At 43.4% G+C, this 23,815-nt stretch overlaps 1 protein-coding gene across 1 annotated transcript in view; it reads right to left on the minus strand.

Moving 5' to 3' along the window:
- Positions 1–1,370: 1,370 nt before the first annotated feature.
- The window catches only part of LOC138259985 (transmembrane emp24 domain-containing protein 10-like), a 39,465-nt gene continuing 17,020 nt past the window's right edge, over positions 1,371–23,815 (minus strand). Inside the window, exons 2-5 of the mRNA XM_069208019.1 lie at positions 13,475–13,595; positions 9,455–9,528; positions 5,302–5,428; positions 1,371–2,973 (exon numbers count right to left, since the gene is read on the minus strand). Of these exons, the coding sequence (XP_069064120.1) occupies positions 2,852–2,973; positions 5,302–5,428; positions 9,455–9,528; positions 13,475–13,595 (444 nt within the window). The 3' untranslated portion in view covers positions 1,371–2,851. The remainder of the gene's footprint in view (positions 2,974–5,301; positions 5,429–9,454; positions 9,529–13,474; positions 13,596–23,815) is intronic.

The following is a 23,815-nucleotide window of genomic DNA, read 5'->3' on the forward strand; positions in this document are numbered from 1 at the left end:
TTGTTTGACTGTTTTACACATTTTCTTATTTTCTTCAAGTTAAGCCTGCCTGCTGTGTGCCATAGCTGTGAGGGGTGGAGCACAGGTTTAAATAATTGAAACCTTTGACTGGACCTACCAGCTTAGTGACTTTATTACTTTATCCATCCAATCTAATAATTCACTTTCTTACAACTGCAAATATTTTGGTGCATCCCTTCACCCAGTTTAGAAACCACAGGGATTCCGGAAGGCGACTGCACAACAGCCACTTAACCTAATATCTGGAGTCACGTTTCCCCTACCCTTGTACGTTCACAATTGCTTCCTTTGCCTGGACGTACCACCCCAAAACCAATGTGCATTGCGCATCGAACCAATTATGGCTCTGGTCCACGACTCCTTCAGAAAAAAACGTGAGACCTACAACCAAACCATAGCTCTTCAATCATGCACTGATTGAAACTCCTCAGTCCATAGATACGGAACTCAATTCATGAAAAAAAAAAAAAAAAAATAAGAACATCTGAATTTTTAGAGAACATTATAAAAATGTTTACTGACAGGGTAACTATCAGAATACAGAATTAGGTCTCCTCTCACATTTTTCAACCACACATCATGCTTTCATGAAGCAATGATGCTACACCATGTTCAGCTCATCTATCCAACCCTCGCCAAACAATTTGTCTAACTTCAATCAACACCGTGCCCAGATATGCACTCCTAGGGTGCCAAGGAAAGTGGAGTGCTTCAGGACCTCGTCACTGGTTTGAAACATTGTATAAAAAAAATACCATGCAATTAAAAAATTACCGGAAATTATGTCTTGAGTTAAGCAATGTAAAATTATTTTCTTAAGGTAACTATTTCATTGAAATAAGTGTCTGGGATCTCACAAAAATGTGGAAATGTTCAGTATTTCAAATAATAATTATGACAATAGGTGGTAACCAGTGCTTAATTTGTGCTTGTTGTTTCCAGTGCTGAGCACCGGCACTAATTTTTGGAGGGCCGGTGCTTATTATTCTGCCCTGAGCATTTGCTGCGAGCAAAAGATATATATGGGAAAGACGGAGGAAGAGAAAAACGAAAAAGCGTCACAAAGGAAGAAAGAAAAAGCTGCAAGAGTGAGCTGAAGGGGCGGGGATTGGCTATAAATGGACTGAAGAGGCCAGAGATGCCTTCAGGTTTACACCCCCCCCCAGCATTCCGTGTTTGCACATTTAATTGCAGGAGCCGCGTGTTTAAGAGGAGGGCTTTGAGCATCGGCACGTTTTTATTTACAAATTAAGCACTGGTGGTAACGTTCTTCGGGTAATCTTAACTATACTAGTTACCACAGACACCACCTCAATTAGTGGTAACGCCTTCTGACAGCCCACAAACTGTTTAATAAAAGGACAACTTTAATAACTTTGTCACAGCAAAAATCAAACATGCGACTACTGCCAAAGTGAAGGTATTTTCTAGTTTTTGATGTAGTTGATGTCATAGAAGTTCCAAGCCCAACATTTCCCCCACACTTTATATCACATCCCACGCACTCGTGTTTTACAAACCTCTACCTCTTAGTTGCCCTACAGACCCCAGTGGGTCTGTCTAAATACTTACTCGGGGTTCCTATTCTCGGCCACGTATCCCCACTCCCACACCAGAACCTTTCTGTCAATCATCACAAACAGAAAGCAATTGCTCTCTTTTGCTCCAGAACGATAAACATAAATTGAGGTGAGAATCTTAGTTTGAAAATGAAAACCAGTGCCCTTTTCTGTTTGATCGGATATCTCTGTGTACTTTCTTGGGGTGCCTTTTTAAAACATTGAAGGCTAAAACTGCAGAATAAAAGTTTTACCAGCAAACAAAAAAAAACTGCTGCAGCCTGCAAAGAGTTGGGACAAGCAACAGTTTCATCAGCAGTAAGACGAATGATCCAGAAACACAAACTCTCTAGTAATGGAGGTTCGGTGACTTTTCAACCAGAGAATGAACCGAAAAGCAGATGGTCTTTAAAAATCAGTTTTGGATGTACAGAGGTTACCTCTGCCCCGGACAAGGTTTAAATAATAATAAAAAAATAACAATGCGTGACTTCTATTCCAGTTTCCTTAAACGTTTCATGGTTGAGGCATTTAAAAGGTTTCAGAGTACTTTTCCAGCTTGATAAGCAGGCTACTGTATAGCAGTCATGGCAACCTGGTGAACTGTTTATTGTTTGGTTTGCTAATTTGTGAGCCACGTTCGACAACGCCCACTATTCATGAGAAAACCTTGGAAGCATTTCAAAACTGAATCATGTCTGCTAGTAGTGATCATAATTTACTTATCCCTCTGGGAAAGTGTTAAAAATGAATGCCATACAGAGTTGTATGACTACTATGAATCAGAGAATATGAACCTCAGAAATTCAGGCTGGCAAAAGATAATAGGTCCAAGCATATACTATGCTCTTTCTTTGGGTGACACCAACTTTCGGAATAGTTGAAGAGAATTTGTTGTATTCCATTCAACAAGATGAGCTGTACCTGCTGCCCCACATTCTGCAACGGGCTGGTGATAACAGAGGCTGCTTTTATGCGAGTAAGATTCATTCCCATTGGTTACGCCGGAACAGACCATGCCTTGTCTTTATTCTACCTCCACCATTGAACCCAAGTCCCCCACATTCATACCCTAATGCCCACAGTAGGATTATTAAAATATAAATAAGCCCCAAAAGGAGCAGAAGCAACCAGTGAGAAGTAGTAGTTGTGGACGCACAGGTTCAACAAGTCGCCAAGTACAGCCTTCTTGCTGCTGAAGTTGCTCTGATTTCGGAGCGTGAAAGCAGGCAGGAGCCTCCAGTGTCGAGGGCTCCGAAATCCTTTGCCCTTTACTCAATGAGTTTCTTGGCCTTGAAGAAGAGGCGGAGGTAGAAGACTTGCCATGTGGCCAGGCCCACAAGACAAAGCATGGAGAACACACTGAAGTAGAGGACACGGAGACTTGTGGACTCTGCAATGAGAAAACAGGAGCAAAAACTGAGTTTCAAGAAGAAATGTGAGAAAAACATGAGAAAACAATGCTTAAGTGCATTACATTTTGAGGTACTGAGCTCAGAAATCAACTAAGGTATTACAGCAGTGCAACTACTCATAGCAGTGTTCAGTCACAGTTTCGAACGCAACCGATGTTCATTGACAATGCTCGACCACCACCAACAGGGCAAAAGTCTGCCATCTGACGCCTCTGGCAATGGCACAGAACATCAAGAGTGTAAGCCATTTGGGGCTGTGCTCAGTCAGCTCCACAGGTCAAACCCATTCAATCAGTAATGATGGGTCACTGCTACAGGACAACAGGAGTGGATGATTAATCTAGTAGTGACCAGTCAGGAACATTATTGCAGCAGTGTAAGCCATGTCCTTTCGAGTTATAGGTATCCTGTTGGGTGAGTTTCTTTCACAATGACCTTGAAGGCTCCGAGTGTTCCCTTAGTCCGTTCAATGGAGGATGAACCAGCAGCACCTTGCCTGTGAGTCGAAGGGCTAAGAAGTGCTGAATAAGGTTTGTGCTACTGGACCCAGGAGCGTCTTCTTCCTGCCAACTGTGCCATCAGAGCTCTAGGAGCCCCTCCTAGGTGGCTGCTGTTCAGCTACAGAAAAAAATAAACACTTGTAGGAGCTTTTGAGAGCAGTATAGGGCACTGGCAGTGGATAGTTTATCCCAGCAATACTATCCAAGCGCTTTAAACCCGAGCAGTGTAGGCTTCCTTCAGCAGTGTCCAGAGATACAGAACACCAGTAGTTTCCGCTACCCCAGCAGCACCTTGCCCTAGCACTGTGTGCTTCCTCCTGGTACTATAGGACATGAAGCATTAGCTTCCCCTCACCTGCGGCACCTGGGTTACAGAACTGAGTGCGAGTTTTCTACCAGGACTGCCATTAGAGATATAGAGTGCAAAAGCATTGCTAGCTTTGTCAACAGTGTCTTGTCAGCATGATGAGCTACTGATGTGAGAGCTTCCTTGTCACTCTGCCATTCCAGAACTGTGTGACTGCGTGTGTCAGCAAAGCAAGCTTCCTCTAGCAATGCACATGTAGTTTCACGTGCCCCAGCAGTAGCCCATTAGTGCTAATCGCCGATCAGTGCTGTAGAATCCCAGTGTGAGCTTTCTCCAGGCAGTGGCATTCCTGTGCTACAGGAGTCAGACATGCAAACTTCGTCTGGCAATGCCTAACCAAACAAGGCACTTAAAGGGTTACAAAGCTCAAGCAGGAAACGCATTAGTGGCATATCAGGAATCTTGGACTGGGGCAGGGTGGACATTCAATCTACAGCGCCATGTCAGGATTACAGGATCCTAATTATATGAGCTTCTTCCAAGCACGACTCAGACCGTACTGGAAGGTTCAAGATGTATGAACTTCTCCCAACTAGTGCCCTAGCCGGAATACAGGAACTTGGCAAAACAGGTATCATCATATTAGAGCTAGGTCTGGGCACAATTCTAATTACACTGAAACAATTGGAGTATTTTCGGTAATTTTGCATAATAGAATTTATGTTAAATTATTGAGATTATGCCATATTACATATTTTCTGGAGAAATATTAATGCATGATGTACCATGCGCAAGCAGCATTTCAGGTAGATATTTTACCTGAGTGGACTGTTCAGGTCAATTTTGAGTGCAAAACTACAAATCCAAACGCAAGTGGCAGAGTTTTGAAAGTGAGCAACCAGAAATAAACTCGAAATTATACTTTCGAGTTAAATTTTTGCCTAATGTTACCGTGTAATTTTCTCAGTGCGACATGCTGCTGAGTAGCATCAGGATTGGCTGGGAGCGCCCAACAAGGCTGGGAGCCTGTGCAGGCTCTCTCCAGCCTGGCAACTGTGTTGCTGGGCTGGACAGACTCTTCTGCGCCTGTGTGTTTGGCTGGCCCGAGATGGCCGGCCAAACATACATGCGCAATGAGGGGGTGGGGGGGGGGTGGAAAGAGTGCTGAGCACCCCCGTGGCCCCACCCCCTTTCCCTAAAAATGACAATAAACACAGTTTATCATTTTTGGGGAAAAGGTTTGTAGCTGCCGCTGCTGGCAGGGGGGCGAAGTTCCTCCGCCCTTATGGAGCAGCCGCCCCTGGATGTAGACACAAAGAACTGAGGTAGTTAGATGCAACTAAGTCAAAGCCTGGGAAAGGCATTCCACATGCATACAAAAAGCTGCAAATAACTCCCCTCAACCGATTATCATACTCCCCAGCTTCATGAAAGCAGAGTCAGTCACATAAAATCCCCTTGGCATCTTGCAATGAAGCAGCACAGTGATTGGAACTTACCATTAGTGTCTCTCATTTCCTCTTCACGCTGCTTCATGTAAACAAAATCCTTCACAATGGATTCCGACAGGTCCTCCAGGCGCCTCAGCTCCACCTCCAGGGGCTTCAGTTTTTCTGCCTTTGCCAACTGTAAAGGAGGAAAACAGCGGTAGTCAAGTCCAAAAAATGTTAAGGGGCTGTAGTAGTTTGTATTAATAGACAAGCTTAGCTATGACCCTGCGGTCTGCCTACGTTTGTACATCATTGCTCTGCCAGACTCATTATTATCCACGCCCACCCATCATTACCATTCTCATGGTGGTGCCAAAGACGAAGCCTGTGCTCAGTAGCCACAGGAAGTGCAGTGTCTTCTGACAGAAAACTGCTTAAAGGGTTGACTATTGGGTATTTATATTTCTGATATAATCATTAAAAAAATACCAGCCAATAACAACACGAAGTGAGAGAAGTTACAAAATGTTGGATTTCAACAACTGAATAAAGATATGCCTTCTCTCGTATACAATTATAGTACATGATAACAGAGCCTCCGCTTTTTAGTAGACTGCTCTTTTCTGTAATGCATGCAAAATTGTAGAACTATCAAAGCACAGCATTTTGTTTATGAAAAATCTATATCTACGTTCCAAAACATTGTGCCTCATAGTTCCAGCTTCATCTTAGCATAGCCTTTGCAACTTGTTTAACTTCCTCTCAAGACTAGACCACTTGCACATGGAGATCTATAATTATTCTCTTTGACCCTCCAAATTAATTTTAGTACAGTTGACATCAGTTGAATAGCGCACTGGTACACAGTAAATTCTTCTGTTTCTATAAACGATCAAAGTTAAGCTTGGCTTTTTGTCTCTTACTGGGTGGCAAACCTGTCTGAAGTCTCTGGGGGTTATGGTGCACCATCCATGCCTTTCAATGTGTGCTGATCTTTCAAAAACCGTGCAGAGTCTGTACGAACGTGTCCCATTTTGACATGGTCACACCCACTTTTTGCCTGGTAATTGATGCGATTTTGACTTAAAATGCACCTTGTTCCTGCTGTCCAGGTCCCCGGGGCCAGATCTTTGCCCAAAACTGTACAATTGTTCCCCAATTGGCGATACCTTTGACACCCATGTAAGTCCACAGTAAATGGTAAACCTAGGGCATAGGTACCAAAGAGAGTCCCAAGGGCTGCATCATGTATTTTGCCACCCTCAGAGGCCCCTCACCTAGCACATGCAGACTGCCATTGGAGGCTACATATCTTGGTGCTACTAAAACTGAAAACATGGCATGGCACACAGCCTGTGTGCCATATCCCGAACCACTGCATGCAATATATGTAAGTCACACCTACAGCAGGCCCTACAGCCCTAAGGCAAGGTGCATTATATTAAATGTGTGGACATATCTGCAAGAGCAGAGATGCCCCTGCCATGTATTTGTAGATTCCTAGACATAGTAAGTGAACATGGAAGCCACTTTAAATGCATGTGCTGGACACTAGTCAAGAGTTCCCCAGCAACATGATGGCTTCACTGAAAATAGGGATGTTTGGTATCAAACATCTTGTTTTAATAAACCAACACTGATTCCTGTGATGGATTTATTAATATATGCACCCAGAGGGCACCTTAGAGGTGTTTCCTGAAAATCTACCAGCTGCGGGAGTACTGGCTGACTAGTTTTAGCCAGCCTGCCACCAACACACATGTTTTTGACCCCCAGGGGTGAGAGCCTCTCCTCTCGGGCAATCAAGCTCAAAGCCTGCTCTGGCAGGGGTGTTAACACATTCGTCCCAACAGGATGACCTGCAAACCTGCATTCCAAGGCAGGGGGGCTTCAAAAGAGCTGACCCCCCTTGGTATGCATATCTTGCTTCCCTCAGAAAGAAGATGCCAATGTCCTTGCCCCAGGGCCCATTTGGCACCTGGACAGGTGAAAAAAGTAGTTGTCGGATAGGCGTGCCCACTCCTCAGGTTAGTCCCACCTCTAAGGTGAGCTGCCCGATGTGGACACAACATTTAGAAATCTGCCATCTTGGTGATGAAAGAATTAGGAACTCTTAGACAGGGTTATGCCCAATTCCCACAGAAAGCGGTTATATAGGGGGCATAGTGACCCCCGAGGGTAAGTAGCACTCCCCTAAATGCCCCTACATTCAGTATTTAGGGGAGTCCCTGGCACCAGGAAAACAGATCCTGCTGACCCCGAGAAAGAAGGACACTCCAGAGACGCAAAAGGCAAGAACTGAAGACTAGTGACTGACTCAAACCCAACCCTTCCAGCCTGCCTGCTGACTTTGACGTTTGCAAGAAAGACTCCTCATCCTTCAGCTGCTGAAACTTCCAAAATCCCAGGAAGACTGCCAGCCTTCACCCCGGCACCAGGTACTCTTGTGGAGTAGTGGAGCTGCTCCCTGCAGCCACCCAAGAAACACTGAAGAGGACACCGGACCGCCAAAACACGTGCCCAGACAGCACATCTATATCTGTGCCACCTCACCAGAGCTTAAGTGGGCCAACGGTGCCAGCATGGTCCACAGCCTTTCCAGAGACAAAGTCCATCGTGAGTTTTCCCACTGCGACCTTCACCCCAATGCCTGCAGCCCCTTTGTGGAGGTTCCCCTAAACCCCAACCACCTCTCGTGATGGTAACCTGATAGTCCAATGCACCCGGACGCCCTGGACAGAGGAGAAGTGCACTACTGGTGTCCCTACGTCCCTGTGACCCGTGAGACCTGAGCCCACTTGTTGGTTCAGCCGGACTGGACCCCCAGTCCACGCCTGCAACCTTTTTCTATGGGCCCTCTCCACCCCGACCGCCACCGGAAGCCAGGCGGTGTAAGAACTCTCTGCACCCGGATGCCCCCAACCGAGCAGAAGAGAGCTACTGGTGTTCACATCTCTCTGAGCATCTCAAGAACTGAGCCCACTTGGTGGTCACCCGGACTACTCCCCGGTTTTCACCTGCAGCATTTTTTAGCCCGGACCGATCCCCATTGATTTAAACATTGCACCTGACGTTCAACTAAACTACTGCACATGACCGCACCAGTGACGCCTGAGGTGATCTGTTGGTATGGCCGGAGACCCTGCCCCATACTCACATTAAGTCCAGCAATTCGGTCCTGTAACTTGCTGTAGAGTACCTTTTTACCGTATTTGTTTTCCCTCCATAGGATAATATTGCAGCTTCAGAAAATGGCACAGTCGACTTTTCAAAACTGTATTAATTTCTATTCCAAAACGTACTTATTTGATGGCATTGATTCTGGTGCCTAAACATATAAAAAGATACTTACTATTTTTGTAAATTGATGTGGATCTCCTTCTTGAGTAATGTGTCTCATTTATTGACTGTGTGCCTATGATACATGTCTAACACTCTTCTTTGATAAGCCTAAGGCTGCTCGACCGCACTACCCACTGAGAGAGCACATTGGGACTTCTATAGCAAGCCCCGGTCCACCTTTAAGGAACCCCCTAGACTCTTTGCACACAATATCTCATTTTTATATACTATATAAAGAGCCAACTTCCTACAGACTCAAACTAACCAGCTAGTCGAAAATTTATCAGAATTTTGAATAACGTGGCAGTGATAAACCAACGCCTTTCTGGCTTGGCAGGCTGGACATTTAGAACCTGGCTCCAACAGGACCAAGAGGGAGGAACACCTGGTTTAGGTGAAAAATGCATATCATGCCACTGTTCTGAGGCCACTGTCTTGAAAGTTCTAGTGTGAAGGTCAGATTTTTGAGTTGGTCCAAGGATTGGTCTTGTCTGGGTTTTTTTTAACTCCTTGTATGGCATCTACCAATGCTTGCCAACTAGGGAACTGGAAATATATATGTCATACTAGTTATCCCTTTCATTAGAACTGTTAAGTCTTGTATCTTAGAGAATTGAGACTTGTCAAGTTCACTACACTGCCAAGCTCAAAATCAATCATGCCCTCATGCAATGAGGATGGAGTTCCATTAAAAGACTCAATATATGTGACAAAGCTAGCAATAGAGAATATCAGAGCTTCTTGAAGTCTCATCTACCCAACTTAATGGCAGTCTACGGCTCAAGGATGTGAATTCCAACTTAAGTACGATCATGACAAACACTCCCACAGTGAGCGGAAAGCATGCATCCTCCTATACCAGTAAGACACCTATATATACCTCATCATAGTTCTTTGCCTCCACCCCATGCTTGATGTCCAGCATTATGAACTGGTCAGTGAGATGCAGCTGTCCTGGAATTCAGAAGAAAAGGATGAAACATTAACGTAAGGAAGCATGGGATAACAGCAGCTAAACATGGTCCAACATTATTGAGTGAATATAAGCTACATTAAGAAAATGAAGTGCTAGTATAGATTGCAGGAAACAGAACTTCCACATAATGAGCAAGAACATCCTTTTCAGCAGATATACAAAATATTTATGGTAGGAGCAAAGAAAACAAATTGAAGTGGCCCAAGCTCTCATCGTGCAAATGAAGTGTCAAATACTGGTCTTCAAAAAAGATCGAAATAAAATTTCACATAAATGATAATGGATAATCTGGAATGTCCAACTCTGTTCCTGGAGGCACAGGGGCTACTAGGTCCCAACTATAGTGGTTAAGGTTGTTTGCTGCCTGTGCCCTGGAGCTGGTCCAACTTAGGATAAGCAAACAAGGCCAAGCATGAAACTTTCTATCCTTGACCCTCAGGGTAGCAAGGGCGAACAGTCACAAGATTCTCAGTGAGGTAGTGTGGGTGGAACAAGCTCAGATCTTAATCAATCAACAGAGATAATAATTTCAATGCCCAGTCCAGTAGTTATCTTTTCAGTAAATAAGATACTTTTTAATCTCACAGTAGTACTCAGTACTACATAATTCAATCGTGTATACAGTATAGTGATCCTGATTACACTGATCTCTCTCTGTGCCATCTCCTACCTGGGTGACCCTAGATGAATTTGTCCCTCAGCAATTTTGGCGAAGCATGAATAAGGCTCATATAGAGATTTTTTGAGCTCCACAATTCAAAGGTGCAATCAGTTCACTTGTTTGCTCAAGTGCTTACCACATGTGGACTAGCTGGTAGTAAGTCAGTCATAGTGCCTTACACTCGAGAAGTGCAAATTCAGCAGCTTGCTTCAACTGCAGACAGTGACAAGGTGTAGTCACTTTGTGACTTTCCAGAAGCAGCTGCCCGGATTGGTCTGGTTTAGCCAGCAGCACGGTCACCAGCCTACAAGTGCTGGTTCAAAGGCTGCAGCCCATCCAGGACGGGGAGTACAACAAGGGAGAGCAGCCCGGACCCAAAGTGATGAGTTAGTTTATGCAAATGTAGTGCCCAAGCAGCCGGAGTGAACACCGAAACCGGTGCAGGCTTTAACCGGCCTGATAAAATCACCAAGGCAGGTGCAATGTTGACCAGTCCAATGCGACCAACAACACAGCTGCAGCCCGACTAGGCCAAGATGCAGAAGCATGTAGACTTTTCACTGCTGGGAACCTCAGAAAGACTAGGAGACTCTTTGGCATGGGTTGCTCTTGGCTTTGCTTTCAGGGAATCTGATTTCTCTGGGTATTCCTCTGACCAGAAACAAACTAGGCTTCTCTTCCTACATAGTCCCTTCTCCTGCAGGACCAGGTGACTCCCTCCATCTTTCAGCAGGCATGCTTCTAAGCAGTCCGGTTCTCCAGAAGAAAGTGCAGACCCCTGATGGGGATGTCCCCTGCCCCTGGGAGACTGGATGTCTGACCAAGCCCAGTACAGGCCCAGAAAAACCCTTTGAGTACTTTGAAGATTGCTCCCTTGCTTTGCCATGAAGAACCTGGAACTGGAACAGCGTGGGGTTGTTTGACTTCCACTTTTATGCAGTTTCTAGATTGGGAATGTGGACACACCCTCTCAGTCGTCAGCACCAGTGAGGAGTGGTTTCCTTTCAAGTGTCCTTCACAGCCTGCTGTCCAGACAGAATCTTTTTGTAAATGTAGCACCAAAGTTGTCTCCAAATTGGAGCACCTACAACATGGACACAATGAATTGTGAGGTTTCTGAATCTGGCTATCATCTGCCTCATCGCGCCATAATCTGGAATAGACAAAAGGGTATGCCAGACCGAAAAAACTTCTCATGTTGAACAATAAAACTACAGACCCGCCCTTTACTCCAACAATTAACCAAATAGTAGTGATCAGGAAGGACTAATAAGCTGTCATTACTAATAAACCCTTCAAGAATTTTTTTTTTTTTTTAACGTGTCCCTGTTCCCACTCCTCTCACTTCAGTGTCTGGAATTCTTCCTCCTACCACTGGAATACAGGCAACAGACTTTCACAGTTTGGAGAAGCTGCCCGTATCCTCCATCTTATGCCATGCTAAACCAGGAACATCCAAAATGGATCCCCACTGGCTCATTACTCTGACTCACACACTCAGAGAGCCTTACTTCTGCACGTGCTCATCGCAAACTACACACACATGTGATTTATACACAAAGGATGTCAGTGGAAGTATCTGGTAGGAGGGAGAATTCCAGACACTGAAGTGAGAAGAGTGGGAACAGGGGCACTTTAAAAAAAAAAATCCTTGAAGGGTTTATTGGTATCTGGGTATTCAAAAAACAGCAGAACTTCACAAAACGCATGCCACTCTCTAAATGACACAGCTAAAAAGGTCAGGTCACACTGTCAATCGAAAAACAGAGTTTGCCCCCACCGCTTAAAGTACTATACACAGTACAGGGAGAGTAGTCCTCTGACCACCAAGAGGGCACTTTAGGTATACCTCTCCAGGTCACAGGACAGGCCTTGGGCCGCTCATTGTCAAAAACAAAACAAAGGTCAGAATCCAGATAAACGCACATTTGAGAACTCAGGGAAGAGGAACACAGCCATATATTATATAAGGAACATTCTCGTCCCAGCAGGAGAAAAGGACTCAAGGTGAAATACAGTAAAGTACAAAACATAACAATGCAAAAATATAGTCCTCTTTATTCAAAAACATCAAAAACAACCCAAACTAAACTAACACTAAATAAAGGAAAATAGAATAAACAGGATTTGCCCTCAAGGTTAGCTTTATAAAAATAGCAATATTCTAGTACTAAAAATTCAAGTACCACAAAGAGAGGATAATCAAGACTACCAAACCCTCTGGAATGCGGAGTAGGAAAGTCAACCTGATAGTAATTACTAACTAACAAGACAAGTCATCGAATGAGCCTCTCGCAACATACAACTGTTTTTTTTAATATAAGGGCAGAGGCAGCTCTGGCAAAGACAGCAGAGCAATTCATGTGCTTGCAGCATTAATGTACTTTAAGCCAGTGAATACGCTGCATTACTGTCTTTTAACCTATGTATGCGTTTTCACCTGATGCTCAGACCCAAATGTCAGGTAAGTGTGAACCTCTAGCATCACTTACTGCAGCATGGCCATTAATGCATAAATTAGTGTTCAGAACCGGAGAGCTATTAAGAATCATCAGAATACAGTCCATATTAATGCGCCCCATAGGACTGCTTACGAATTGCCCTTTCTCTCTGTGGATGTATACTTTGCTTAATTAAAAAAGATGTTCATGATATTAAAATTCTGTGATCTATAGACTAACTCACATTATATCTCCCATCTAATGTATTGTGAGGTGCCTTGCACAACTTTACAGCAATCAAAGAGGATAAAGTTGCATTAAAGTCAATACAATTATCTTAAACTTACTGACTGTTAAAAATATCTGCAGGGAGTGAGAAGGACAAGATGGATGTGATAGCACTGAGTCTTGAGCTAACAGTATCATTATTACCTGTGAGAAGACTAATAACTCTAGTTATTGTCCCTTATACTCCATAACCACACTAGCTAGGGGGTTTGCCTTTAATTCAGGGGAGGACAATGACCAGTTCTCTGTGTCAATAGTCCTAGAAGAATATCCTCCATCAGAGCCTGCTTTGACGTTCGCACATGACACGTTATGTACTCAATGGCAAAAGGAAAAATCAAAGTTATTAACATCCATTGCCTCTGTCTATTAGCACATGTAAAAAAAGGGAACTATTACCACTTAAGAGATCTTGCTGTGTGAAAGAGGGCTCACTTTGGAAAAACTAACCCAAATAGACCTGCACAGTGTTTGATATCTTTATTGCAAAAAGAAGATGGTAACATGAATGCTTTGGCATGCTATAGTACCTACCAGTAAGTTCATGACGTTCAAAGCACACTTGGTAAGTATCATAGTCGTCGGTGGTGAAAGCAAACTTTCCTTTCTTGGCATCTTCCTTCGAGTAGAGAATATGGCCTGCTGAATCAGTCACCTTGGAGAAATGTGAAAACATTCACAGTTAATGAGAAGAGATGCCTACGATCAGGATAAAAAAGAAAGAGGCAATATAACTCAATGATGCTAGCCATCAACATGCTAAAAAGAATGGTCCAAGCACTTTAGGAGGAGATGAGGGTTTCACCGACACCACCACTGCCAAGTCTTCCTACAGCCATTTTCACGCATGTTCAATTCTCCACCACAGTCTATATTTACCAGAAAAATCAGATGCTTATTTAGAACATAATATAAAAGGATGCAAAAGAAGGAGAAACAACCGCAATGCTAGTTCAGGTGTTCATTTTAGAGAATGTGCATAGATTAGTCATTTATCGGACACGCAGTTCCTCACAGCATCGCCAAAATAAAGAAATTAACTGGGGTCTTCGGCTCTCAGTAAAACCCCAAGGGAGCACATTTTTCCCTGCTACTGTACCCGTATGATTTATACTTAACATGCTTCACATTCCCTCGTAACAAGGGTACGCAGTCCCACACAGAACAAGCTAACAATACAAAATGGAGTGCAAACCAAACAACTCAGAAACAAGCACTGGCATAGCCAATAGGTCTTGCCTTTGGGACCCTATAAATGTATAGTCATGCAGTATGTTATTCAGGCAAGGGCGGAAGGCGTACACCTGAGCAACAAGAAACATGCATGGTGGGAGGGGTGAGGGAAAAGGACAGGAGCACAAGGGGAAGTGGGAGGGGCTGAAATGCCTCATGCGTGCCGCAGAACAACACTGTAATGAAAATTTAAAGGAGACAGGCATCCAAAACGGACACAGTCATTTTAAAAAGTTAGCGGTCTCAAAGGATGTTCAAATCTTGGTGTCAGCTCTCCCCGTAACTACAAAAAACATGCCTAGCCTAAAAAACAGAACTAAACAATGACAAATCCAAACAATATACGGAACTGAAGCAAAATTGGAAATGCTGATCAGACCTACGGCAATGGTTGAACTGTGTGTGTGAACGCGTACAGGATCGAGTGAACAAACAGTGCTGGACCAATTCAAATAAAAAAATTAAAAAAAAAAAAAAAAAAAAAAAGAGTGTGCCGACCGAACCATAAATAAACAAAAGAGTAGGGGGGACATGTAATAGGGGCAGTAGCCATGAAAGTGAAAAACACACCCAAAGGCAGGACAAATAGCAACATTTCACTAATGAAGAGAAAGGAATTTAGAAAGGCACACGAAGGAATGAATGAAAAGCGATAAGTGTGATGAAAGCCCACAGAGTAGATACAGCATGTCTCGAAGACACAGCGCATCCGCTGCCTAGGAAAGACCTAATGAGGAGTGATCAAGGAAGCAGCAAATACAGAACTGAGCACAGAGATGGTCAGAAAAAAATGTAGACAAAAAAAAAACCTAAGGACAAAACATTCAACTCTTCCCGAATACAACAGAATACATCACCCCCAAATATAACAGCGATCTCTGGTTCTTGATGTGGCGCTTTAAATTCCATCCGGCAGCTAACATATTACCTGGCCTTTACTTTGGTGTGCAACTGGTACCTTCATTTCAATGAAACATAAGGCAAACCCAGATAAGGAGAGCTACTATCCGATCCAACAACAGCAACAAAAGAACACCTAAAGTTTTTTTTCCTGCAGGTGGAGTTGCATAGTACTCTGATCTATTCCAACACAGCTGCCATAGTTTTAGTAAAATAACTAACTGCTTCAACAATGAGCCTCTCTCCAGGTGGTGAAGTCACATGCTTCATAACATAGTTCAGCTCATTAAACTTTGTGCCTGTCTCAACAAGTAAGGTATACATTTCCACAGCACACAATAACTATGATTAATACACAAACTCTCCACTAAAATAAACGCAGCAACCCAATAAAGCGAAAGAATGGCCCCCAAAGCGTCAAATTAAATACCAAACTGCACAATGACACACAAGTTAAACCCGACTTGGGCACAGTACACTACAGGCAAAGATATAGAAACTGTAGGATGCAGTCAAAATGAGTTTTTTATCCAATGCTATTATAAGCTCCACTTATCTTCTCATTTGCCAGTAAACCTTACATTAATGAACAGTCCATTTTAATGTAGAATTGTTACACTATAGATGTTTTTCGATATTTATTGAACAAAAACAAGGGAATGGATTACTATCAGAGATGCTATACAGTTACAAAGAAGGTTAATGGTACCCATTTCAGTTTGGATGGCAACATTTTGCGAGAGGAGGGGATACTAAAGACAGAAAATAAGTTAATTTCCTATACAAATGATTATATGTTTCATAATGGTAAACATCTGGAAGACCTTTTGAGAAGTAAATAACTTCTTCCCTAAAAGGTTACTGCAATATTAATTTATTAACAATTTGCAAGTTACTATATGCTGATGAACAGTCGCTTCTAAAGGGAAAAATAATTTCGGGTGTGGTCAAGGAAAGGGCTAGAAAGAAGTTCATGTTTTTGTGAAGAAGGTGCATCCTGTAGGAATTCAGGGTTTCAGTGTGTAATGTTCTAGAGCTGACATGAACCTAACAGTGCCTTAAGGTTACTGCTTCTGTGCTAAAAACATTTTTGGGACACAGCATCCTTTTTCCCATTTGTGCTTGTCTGGTTACCCTAGTGCCGCCGCACTATCTATGGCTACATCTTTTCTCTGAACAGCCCAGTCTGAACAACAACAGAATCTGCTGGAGGGAGAGTAGTGAAAAAACATGCACTGAGAAAGTAGATATGTTTTGTCTTAGGAAGACATTAGCCAAAAGGGGGGAAAAAAAAAAAAAAAAAAGAGAAAAAGCAAAAATGGCTCATTCCAGCACTAAGAATTATAACTGTGCATGTGTCATCGTGCATGCATACTTATGCACCATGTTGCAGAGGGCATTTTTTCCTTTGTTTTACCATATGCTCGTTCCCAGTGTGCTGATGTATACACATACATGTTCAACTATGCATCTTGACGTTGCAGCCACCATATATTTAACTTTTCATTTAAAGATGGCAGACTCAGCCTTGCCCTGGAAAAATGAACTTAATTTTGTTTTGTTTTTATAAAAATGTGTCACATAAGAAGAAGCCCGGTAGCACCTTACAGCTGCTGGCCCTTATGAAAAAATAGAAATAACACTTTAAAACTGGATGGTAAGTGGGGGGAATTAGAGGAGGAGTGAACAGACAAAATATGTTGGAAACACATCATAGGGACTTAAAGATATCATAATGGAGTCACCGAGTGCACAAAGTCCAAAGGATGAACCTGCTTAGCTGGAAGAAGATTCCTTTCAGGGGAGAAAGGAGGTCACCAATATTAAGAACCTACAGTTTTTTAAGCCTTCATTTAAGATTTTGTAAACAAATTACAAAATAACAGTATATACAGTGGTTGTAGAATAGGTGTGACATCTTTTACAACTAAACACACAAATTACCTTCTACGCACTCATTGTACATCACAAACCTCGATCACTCATATGAGGGTACCACAATCAATCAATCAGTGATTTTTAAAGTGCAGCTAATCACCCATAGGGTTTCAAGGTGCTGTTTGTGAACATGCTGCTCAATCGAAGAGCCAGGTCATGAGGTCCATCCTGAACTGCTTAGGTGATGCGGTCTGCCTGAGCTTGAGAGGTAGCGTGTTCCATGTCTAGGCTGCAAGGTAGGAGAAGAATCTTCCTCCTGCTGTGCTTTTCCGGATCTTAGGAACGGCAGCAGGGCGAGCTGGAAAGAACGGAGATGCCTGTTGGGTACGTATACGGTGAGGCAGTGGTTGAGGCATGCTGGTGCTATGTTGTGTAGTGCCTTGTATGTGTGGATCAGGAGTTTGTATGTGATGCGCTTGTTGACTGGGAGCCAGTGTCGGTCTCTGAGGTTGGAGGTGATGTGGCTGTGTCAGGGGATGTCCAGAATGAGACAGTTAGTGTTGCTTTGCAGAGTGTAGATGATCCAGGGGTGTGGAATTTATTAAAATATCTACTTGTCCACAGGACAGGTTGCTTCTCAAATCTACTTGTCCTGTAAAAAGATCTACTTGTCCCTTTGGTGCCATGTAGTGTGGCGCCAAATTATGGCAGCAATCTCATTATGTAAGAGCTCTGATAATAGCCTCTCTGATTATGCCAGGGCTACTACCATAGTAGGCCTTGAATACTTGCAGTTTCAATCCCTACTGTAGCAATTTCCTTATTTTTCCACCTTTCTGCAGATCTGCATACTGGGGCTGGAGGAAGCAGTAAGCAATAGTTCCAGGGCTGGAATGCCTTGGAGTCTGCAAACCTACTAACCTGCATGTTTTAAAGATTTTCACCAGCTTCTCTCTAATATTTTCCCATAATAAGAAAGGTTGGACATTTACTCCTGACAATGGCAGAATTAGAACTTCTTCCAGGGTTGGGAAGAAAGTGGCTGGAGGGAAAATTAACTTGCAAATGCTCAATAGATTTTCACATGAGCAAATCTACACATGCGTATTTACCCATGCTAAAATACAGTTCACAAATATTTTATAGGGGTACGACATATACCATGGGTGCACTTTTGTGACTTTCTTTAAGAATCTGGGGCCACATGTAGGTAGGTTCAGATTTGCGACCCGCAAATTGCGAGTCGCAAATCCGAATGTAGGATGGTGTCCCTGACACCATCTGTGATTCGCAAAGGGCTTCACAATTGCACACCTCATGAATAATCATGAGGTGGGTCGCAATTTGCGACCCCCTTGCGAATGACGGCCTCACAGGGATGGTGGCCTGCTGGAGACAGCAGACCACCATGTCTGTGACTGCTTTTCAATAAAGCATTTTTTTTTTTTTTTTTTTGTAATGCAGCCCGTTTTCCTTAAAGGAAAACGAGATGCATTACAAAAACGAAAAATGAAACGTTTTCGTTTCATTTTTTCAGAGCAGGCAGTGGTCCGCAGGACCACTGCCTGCTCTGAAAAAATGTTTACAGTGACATTCACAATGGGGACCCCTTCCCTTTTGTGAAAGTGTTTGCACCCATTTGAAATGGGTGCAAACTGCGATTATTTTGCGCCCGCGTTCGCAAAACAATCCTACATTGCACTGTGAGTCGCAATTAGGAAGGGAACACCCCTTCCTAATTGCGAGTCGCAAACCCGTTTTGCGATTCGGTAACCAGGTTACCAAATCGCAAAACTGGGTTTGTGCATCGCAATGTGCTTTTTGCACGTCGCACACAGCGAAAGTCGCCGTTTGCGACATGCAAAAAGCTACCTACATGTGGGTCTTGGTCCCTAATTAGGTCTGGTGTTAACAAAGACATTTTGTTTTTATTAAACTTCTATTTCTCTCTCTTTCGGCTGGCTTTACTGTGAGTGATCGCATTCTTCTCTTCCACAAGGAGCATATTGGCACACAAAGTAGTTTTGTTTAGTGTCAGGAACTACAGTGGCAATCAGTGACGTAACGAAACTGGAGGGTGCCCCTTTGCAAAGAACATGGAGGAGCCCCCTCTCCAGACTCACTCAGGGCAGGTGCTGTGCTGAAGGGGCTCCCTGGAGTGCGGCTGTGGGGCCTTTGTTATGCCACTGGTGGCAATGTGTGCTTTTAGAGTTCAAAAACGTTTTGGGGGGTTTTTGCCAGTGTTTGTTACAATGTTGAGGGCCTGGTAGCTCCCACAACAATAAAGTGTTACAAAAGCCATGTCAAAACTAGACACGCATTGATGAAACTAAAAGACTTATAAAAATATGTCAGATCAGTTGGCTTTGTCAGTGTTTGTTTATTTTCATGCTTCCCATAATGGTGTTGAAAATGGTTACACTGATTTTCCATTAAAATATTTTTGGGAAATACTAGCATGCATCAAAACATTTTACTAAATGACACTTCATTTGCATCTAATCAGAGAGCATTCTGGGAGCATTATACTTAGCCTCATAGCCTAAACTTTTCAAACATGTGTATACACGTTTTTGTTTTTTTTGTACTGGAACTAACGTCAGTAGTGAAGTGTGACCTTAAAACATGTATTTACAGCACTCACCCTAATAATGAAGGTTTTCAAATAATGAACCATAAATACAAGTTCGAACAGCATTATCTTTTGGAAGCACATTACCTCAACTGCAGAGAGTTCCACTCTCTGTAAACAGGCAGCCAAAGGGTTTGTGCTGCAGAGGGTTGGGCCTACTTGTCCCAAGGACAAAGTAAACATAAAAACTTGTTGCCCTTGACCCCAAACAAGATGTCCCGGGCGTCGGGCGATAGGAATTCCACATCCCTGTGATCACATACCTACTGGAAACTAGTACTTCTAAAATAGATTCCACGCAAGAAGCTGGCTCAATTATGCAGAAGCTGGCTCAATTATGCAAAGACAACAGAGAGAACGCCAACACACACTTTCATGAAATGTTTGAGAGAGAACTTCCCCATAGAGACAATGGAAGGTGCACCAGGAACTAAAATGAGACAATATTTTCTATAGGTTCACACTGTCTTTCTCAGCCATATGAGAACAAAGGCTGATATTCTCAGTAAAACATGTACTTCCAACAGGAGCAGACGGTCAATTCACTCCCCGAGTGTTCCAACGAACAACCAGAGCACTAAAAGTCTTACTTATGACAAAAGTGTGGCACACCTGAAGCCATCTTGATTGAATCAAACTGGTAAAACGTTAAACATTTAATTTAAAAAGGAACAAAATGAGAGGGTTCATTTTGTCATAGAAATTATGGTTAGTGCTGTAGAAATTAAAATTAGGACACGTTTTAAGTGAGTTCTCAAATATCTTCCTCTTCTATTTCATTAAAACATTCTGATATGTAGACTGAAAAATGCACTTTTAACACCAGCAGCAGGCTGCAAGTTAACTCCCTGGTGATCAGCAGTTTTCTTCAGTGTTTTAATGAGCAACTGAGTGCTAGTGTTCTGAATCTATGCCGAAAGTGTGGCACATCAGACTTTCATCTTGATGGAATCAAAGTGGATAACTGAAAGCATTTTCTACTGAGGACACTGCAGTAAATGAGGAGATTAGGGAGCTTCATAACAATCAATGGCCTGACTTGGATATTGGCGTATGGGTTACTCCGTCACAACGGTGGCAGATATCCCATCCACCGAAATTTAAATCTGATTATTTCCTATAGGATTTAGATTTCGGCGGACGGGATATCCATCAATGTGGTAACGGAGTAACCCATCTGCCAATATTTAAATCAGGCTCTAAGTCTCCCAAGATGGCCACCAGAGGAAAAAAAAAAAAAAAAAGAGCCAAATGTAGCACCAATATCAAACAAATGTAGCCCAAATATAGCCCAATGACAGAATTATGAAAAACACTTTTTTTTTGTAGTTTTATATGGTGCAGGCTTGACCTGAAGGTACCGGAGTGCTTTACATGAGTATCAGTTACATTACAAAAGGACATATTCCTTTTGGACTTTAGGTATGGGGAGATTAAGTGATTTGTCCAGAATTACAGGATGTCTAGCTGACGCTGACACTCGAACCTAGTTCCCCAGGTGCAAACTCTGCAGCTCTGGACGTAACGCCACATTCTCTCCCCTAAGTGAAACATGTAATCAAGTGAACAACTGGATAAAAAAAACAAGATAGCAAATAATGTAAAAGTGCTTTATTTTAGAACTCAGAAAATATGTCCTCATTTTAGTTATTTAGAGCACTAACCATAATTTCTATGGGGATAAGACCCTCTCATTTTTATCATTTCTAAAGGAAATGCGTTAGGTATTACAGTTTTGATTACATCAATAGGTCATCAGGCATGCCACACTTTTGTAATAAATATAGAATGTTAGCAACTAGATGTTCATTAGAAAACTGTGGGAAGGCAGATGTCAGGGGCACAGACTCAGATACTTGAGGGCAGGGGTGAGGGTGCAGAGGCAACAACATGATCATGCTGGGCAGGTGGGAGGGGCAATGGCGGCACAACGGACCATGGAGGGCATGGGAATGGGGGCAGGAGCCCCAAACCAACCATGCAGAACAGGCAAGAGAGGCTGTGGCAATATAACAGATCATTGAGGGAAAAAAGAAAAATCATTGGCAGTACAACCATACATGCCAAAAAACCTGATTCGGGCAGGAATCTCTTGATGTTTTTAAACCCAAAAGTGCTTTATCTGACTCATGCCTAAAATCTCCTCTTTTTTTTAATGTAAGTCAATGAGGAAAATCAATTCCCCAGGTTCTTTTTTTTTTCAAAATCTTCCTCTAACTAAGTTCAAAATATGGGCAAGTACGTTACATTGGATCACGGAGGGCAGGAGGAATGGGGTAGAGACATGAACTCAGTTAACAGAGGGCAGGAGGGAGCTAGGGAGGGACACCAAACTGACCTTACAAGGCAGGCGCCTTGTTTGCATTGTTCAGCACTTAGCCCATCATCCTTTTGTGTTGCTTACAAGGAAGGTGTCAGGGGTTGCGGCAGCACAATACTTCACAAGGCAAGCGCAACCGCAGTGCAGCACAACAGACCATGGAAAGTAATTGAGAGGGGACAGGGCCATGCACATGGACAACAGAGATCAGAAGGAAAGAGGCAAGGGCAGCAAGCTGAATATACCAGACAGACAGGAGGGACAGTTGAGGCGTAACGGACCATGAAGGGCAGGAGGGAGGGGGCAGAGGCATGACAACGGATCAGACAAGGCAGGAGGGAGGGGATATGGGCCTCCACATGAAAAACAGAGGGCATGGGGCAAGGGGGCAGGACTAGAGCAGCAAGCTGACCATGTAGGATATTCGGATGGGCAATGGAAGCACAACAAACCATTGAGGGCAACAGTGAGACTATAATGTCATTCACATCGACAACAGTGGGAAGGTGGGAGGGGTTCAGGGGCAGCAAGCTGACCACACAGGGCAGGTGGGGGGATGTGGCAGCACAGAAGGCTATGCATGCCAAGTGGGAGGGTTAGTAGCAGCACAACCCCATGGTGGGCAAGAGGGAGATGGTAGGGGCATGCACAAAGGACCATGGAGGTCAGAAGTGATGGATAGGAGCTAGGTACTGACAAGAGATGGCAGGGAAAGGGCTGTCACAACAGACCATGCGGGGTAGGCAGGAGGAGCAGCTGCAGCACAACAGAGCATGGAGGGCAAAAGGGAGTGGCAGCAAAATGGACAACGCAGGGCAGGAGGGAGAGGGCTGGTGCATGGACTTGGACAAGAGGGTAGAAAGGAGGTGGATGGGGCAGCAAGTTAACTGTTCACAGCAGGCAGGAAGGGCAGTGGAAAAACAACAGCCACAAAGGGCTGTATTGAGAAAGCAGGGGCGTGGACTTGGACAACGAATGGCAGGGGTGAGGGGGGAGAAGGAGCAACAAGCCTGGGTGGGGACAGCACAATGCCAGGCCAGGCTGCGTCCAACTCACCTCCAACCTCCCCCAACCCCATAAGAAACCCCCCTCCCTACACCGCAAATAGTGAGGAGTATTTTACTTAAAGGTTAAAAAAAAAAAAAAAAAACTAGAAATTCACTTAAAACCCAAAAGGTTACAGGGACATTATAGTTAGGTTCAGAATGTACACACAGAAAACCATTTAAATTCAGCTGTTATAGTTAGTTACTTCAAGTAACTATAACTTGTGCTCTAAGGTAACAATAACTAGGGCCCTCCACTCCCTTTCACAATGGAACTCTACTCAAACTTCTCACATTGAAATGTAGAGCAACTTCTAAAGAGGCTACCATGGAGCCAAGAACAATGTAGATGTTTGGGTTTGAATGAACCAAAGGTACCAGTATATTTTTGGATTAAGAGCAGAAAGAAACTAAATTAACTGTGCAGTCTGATAGCTCTGCTGTGAAGTAATGCCTATGGTGAGAAAATAAAAATCCTTGGAAAGAAATATTGATCAAATTGAAATTGAGGGGCACAGAGCAGAGGGGCGTGGAGCAGAGGGGTGAGGGGCAGAGGGATGCCATTCTATAACGTGATCAGGGTACAGACTTATGGTTTGACACTCTGACATATTGTCTTCTGACAAGATTATTGGCTACCTCAATAAGGTAACTCAAACAGACCTACTGTTTTTCACTATTGTTATACTTAGGGAGTCTTCTTGACAATTTTCTTCGCTCATAGTAACAGGTTACGACCTTTGTGGCTACTTAAAACTTACAGATTACGAGGATAGCCTCTTTTGACATATGATATCTTATGGCTTCATTCAAGACCCTGAATATTGGAGTCCATATTGTGGCCTTTGTGACATTGCTATTAACCT

This window comes from Pleurodeles waltl, chromosome 9, assembly GCF_031143425.1.
Source record: "Pleurodeles waltl isolate 20211129_DDA chromosome 9, aPleWal1.hap1.20221129, whole genome shotgun sequence".
NCBI classification, from domain to species: Eukaryota; Metazoa; Chordata; class Amphibia; order Caudata; family Salamandridae; genus Pleurodeles; species Pleurodeles waltl.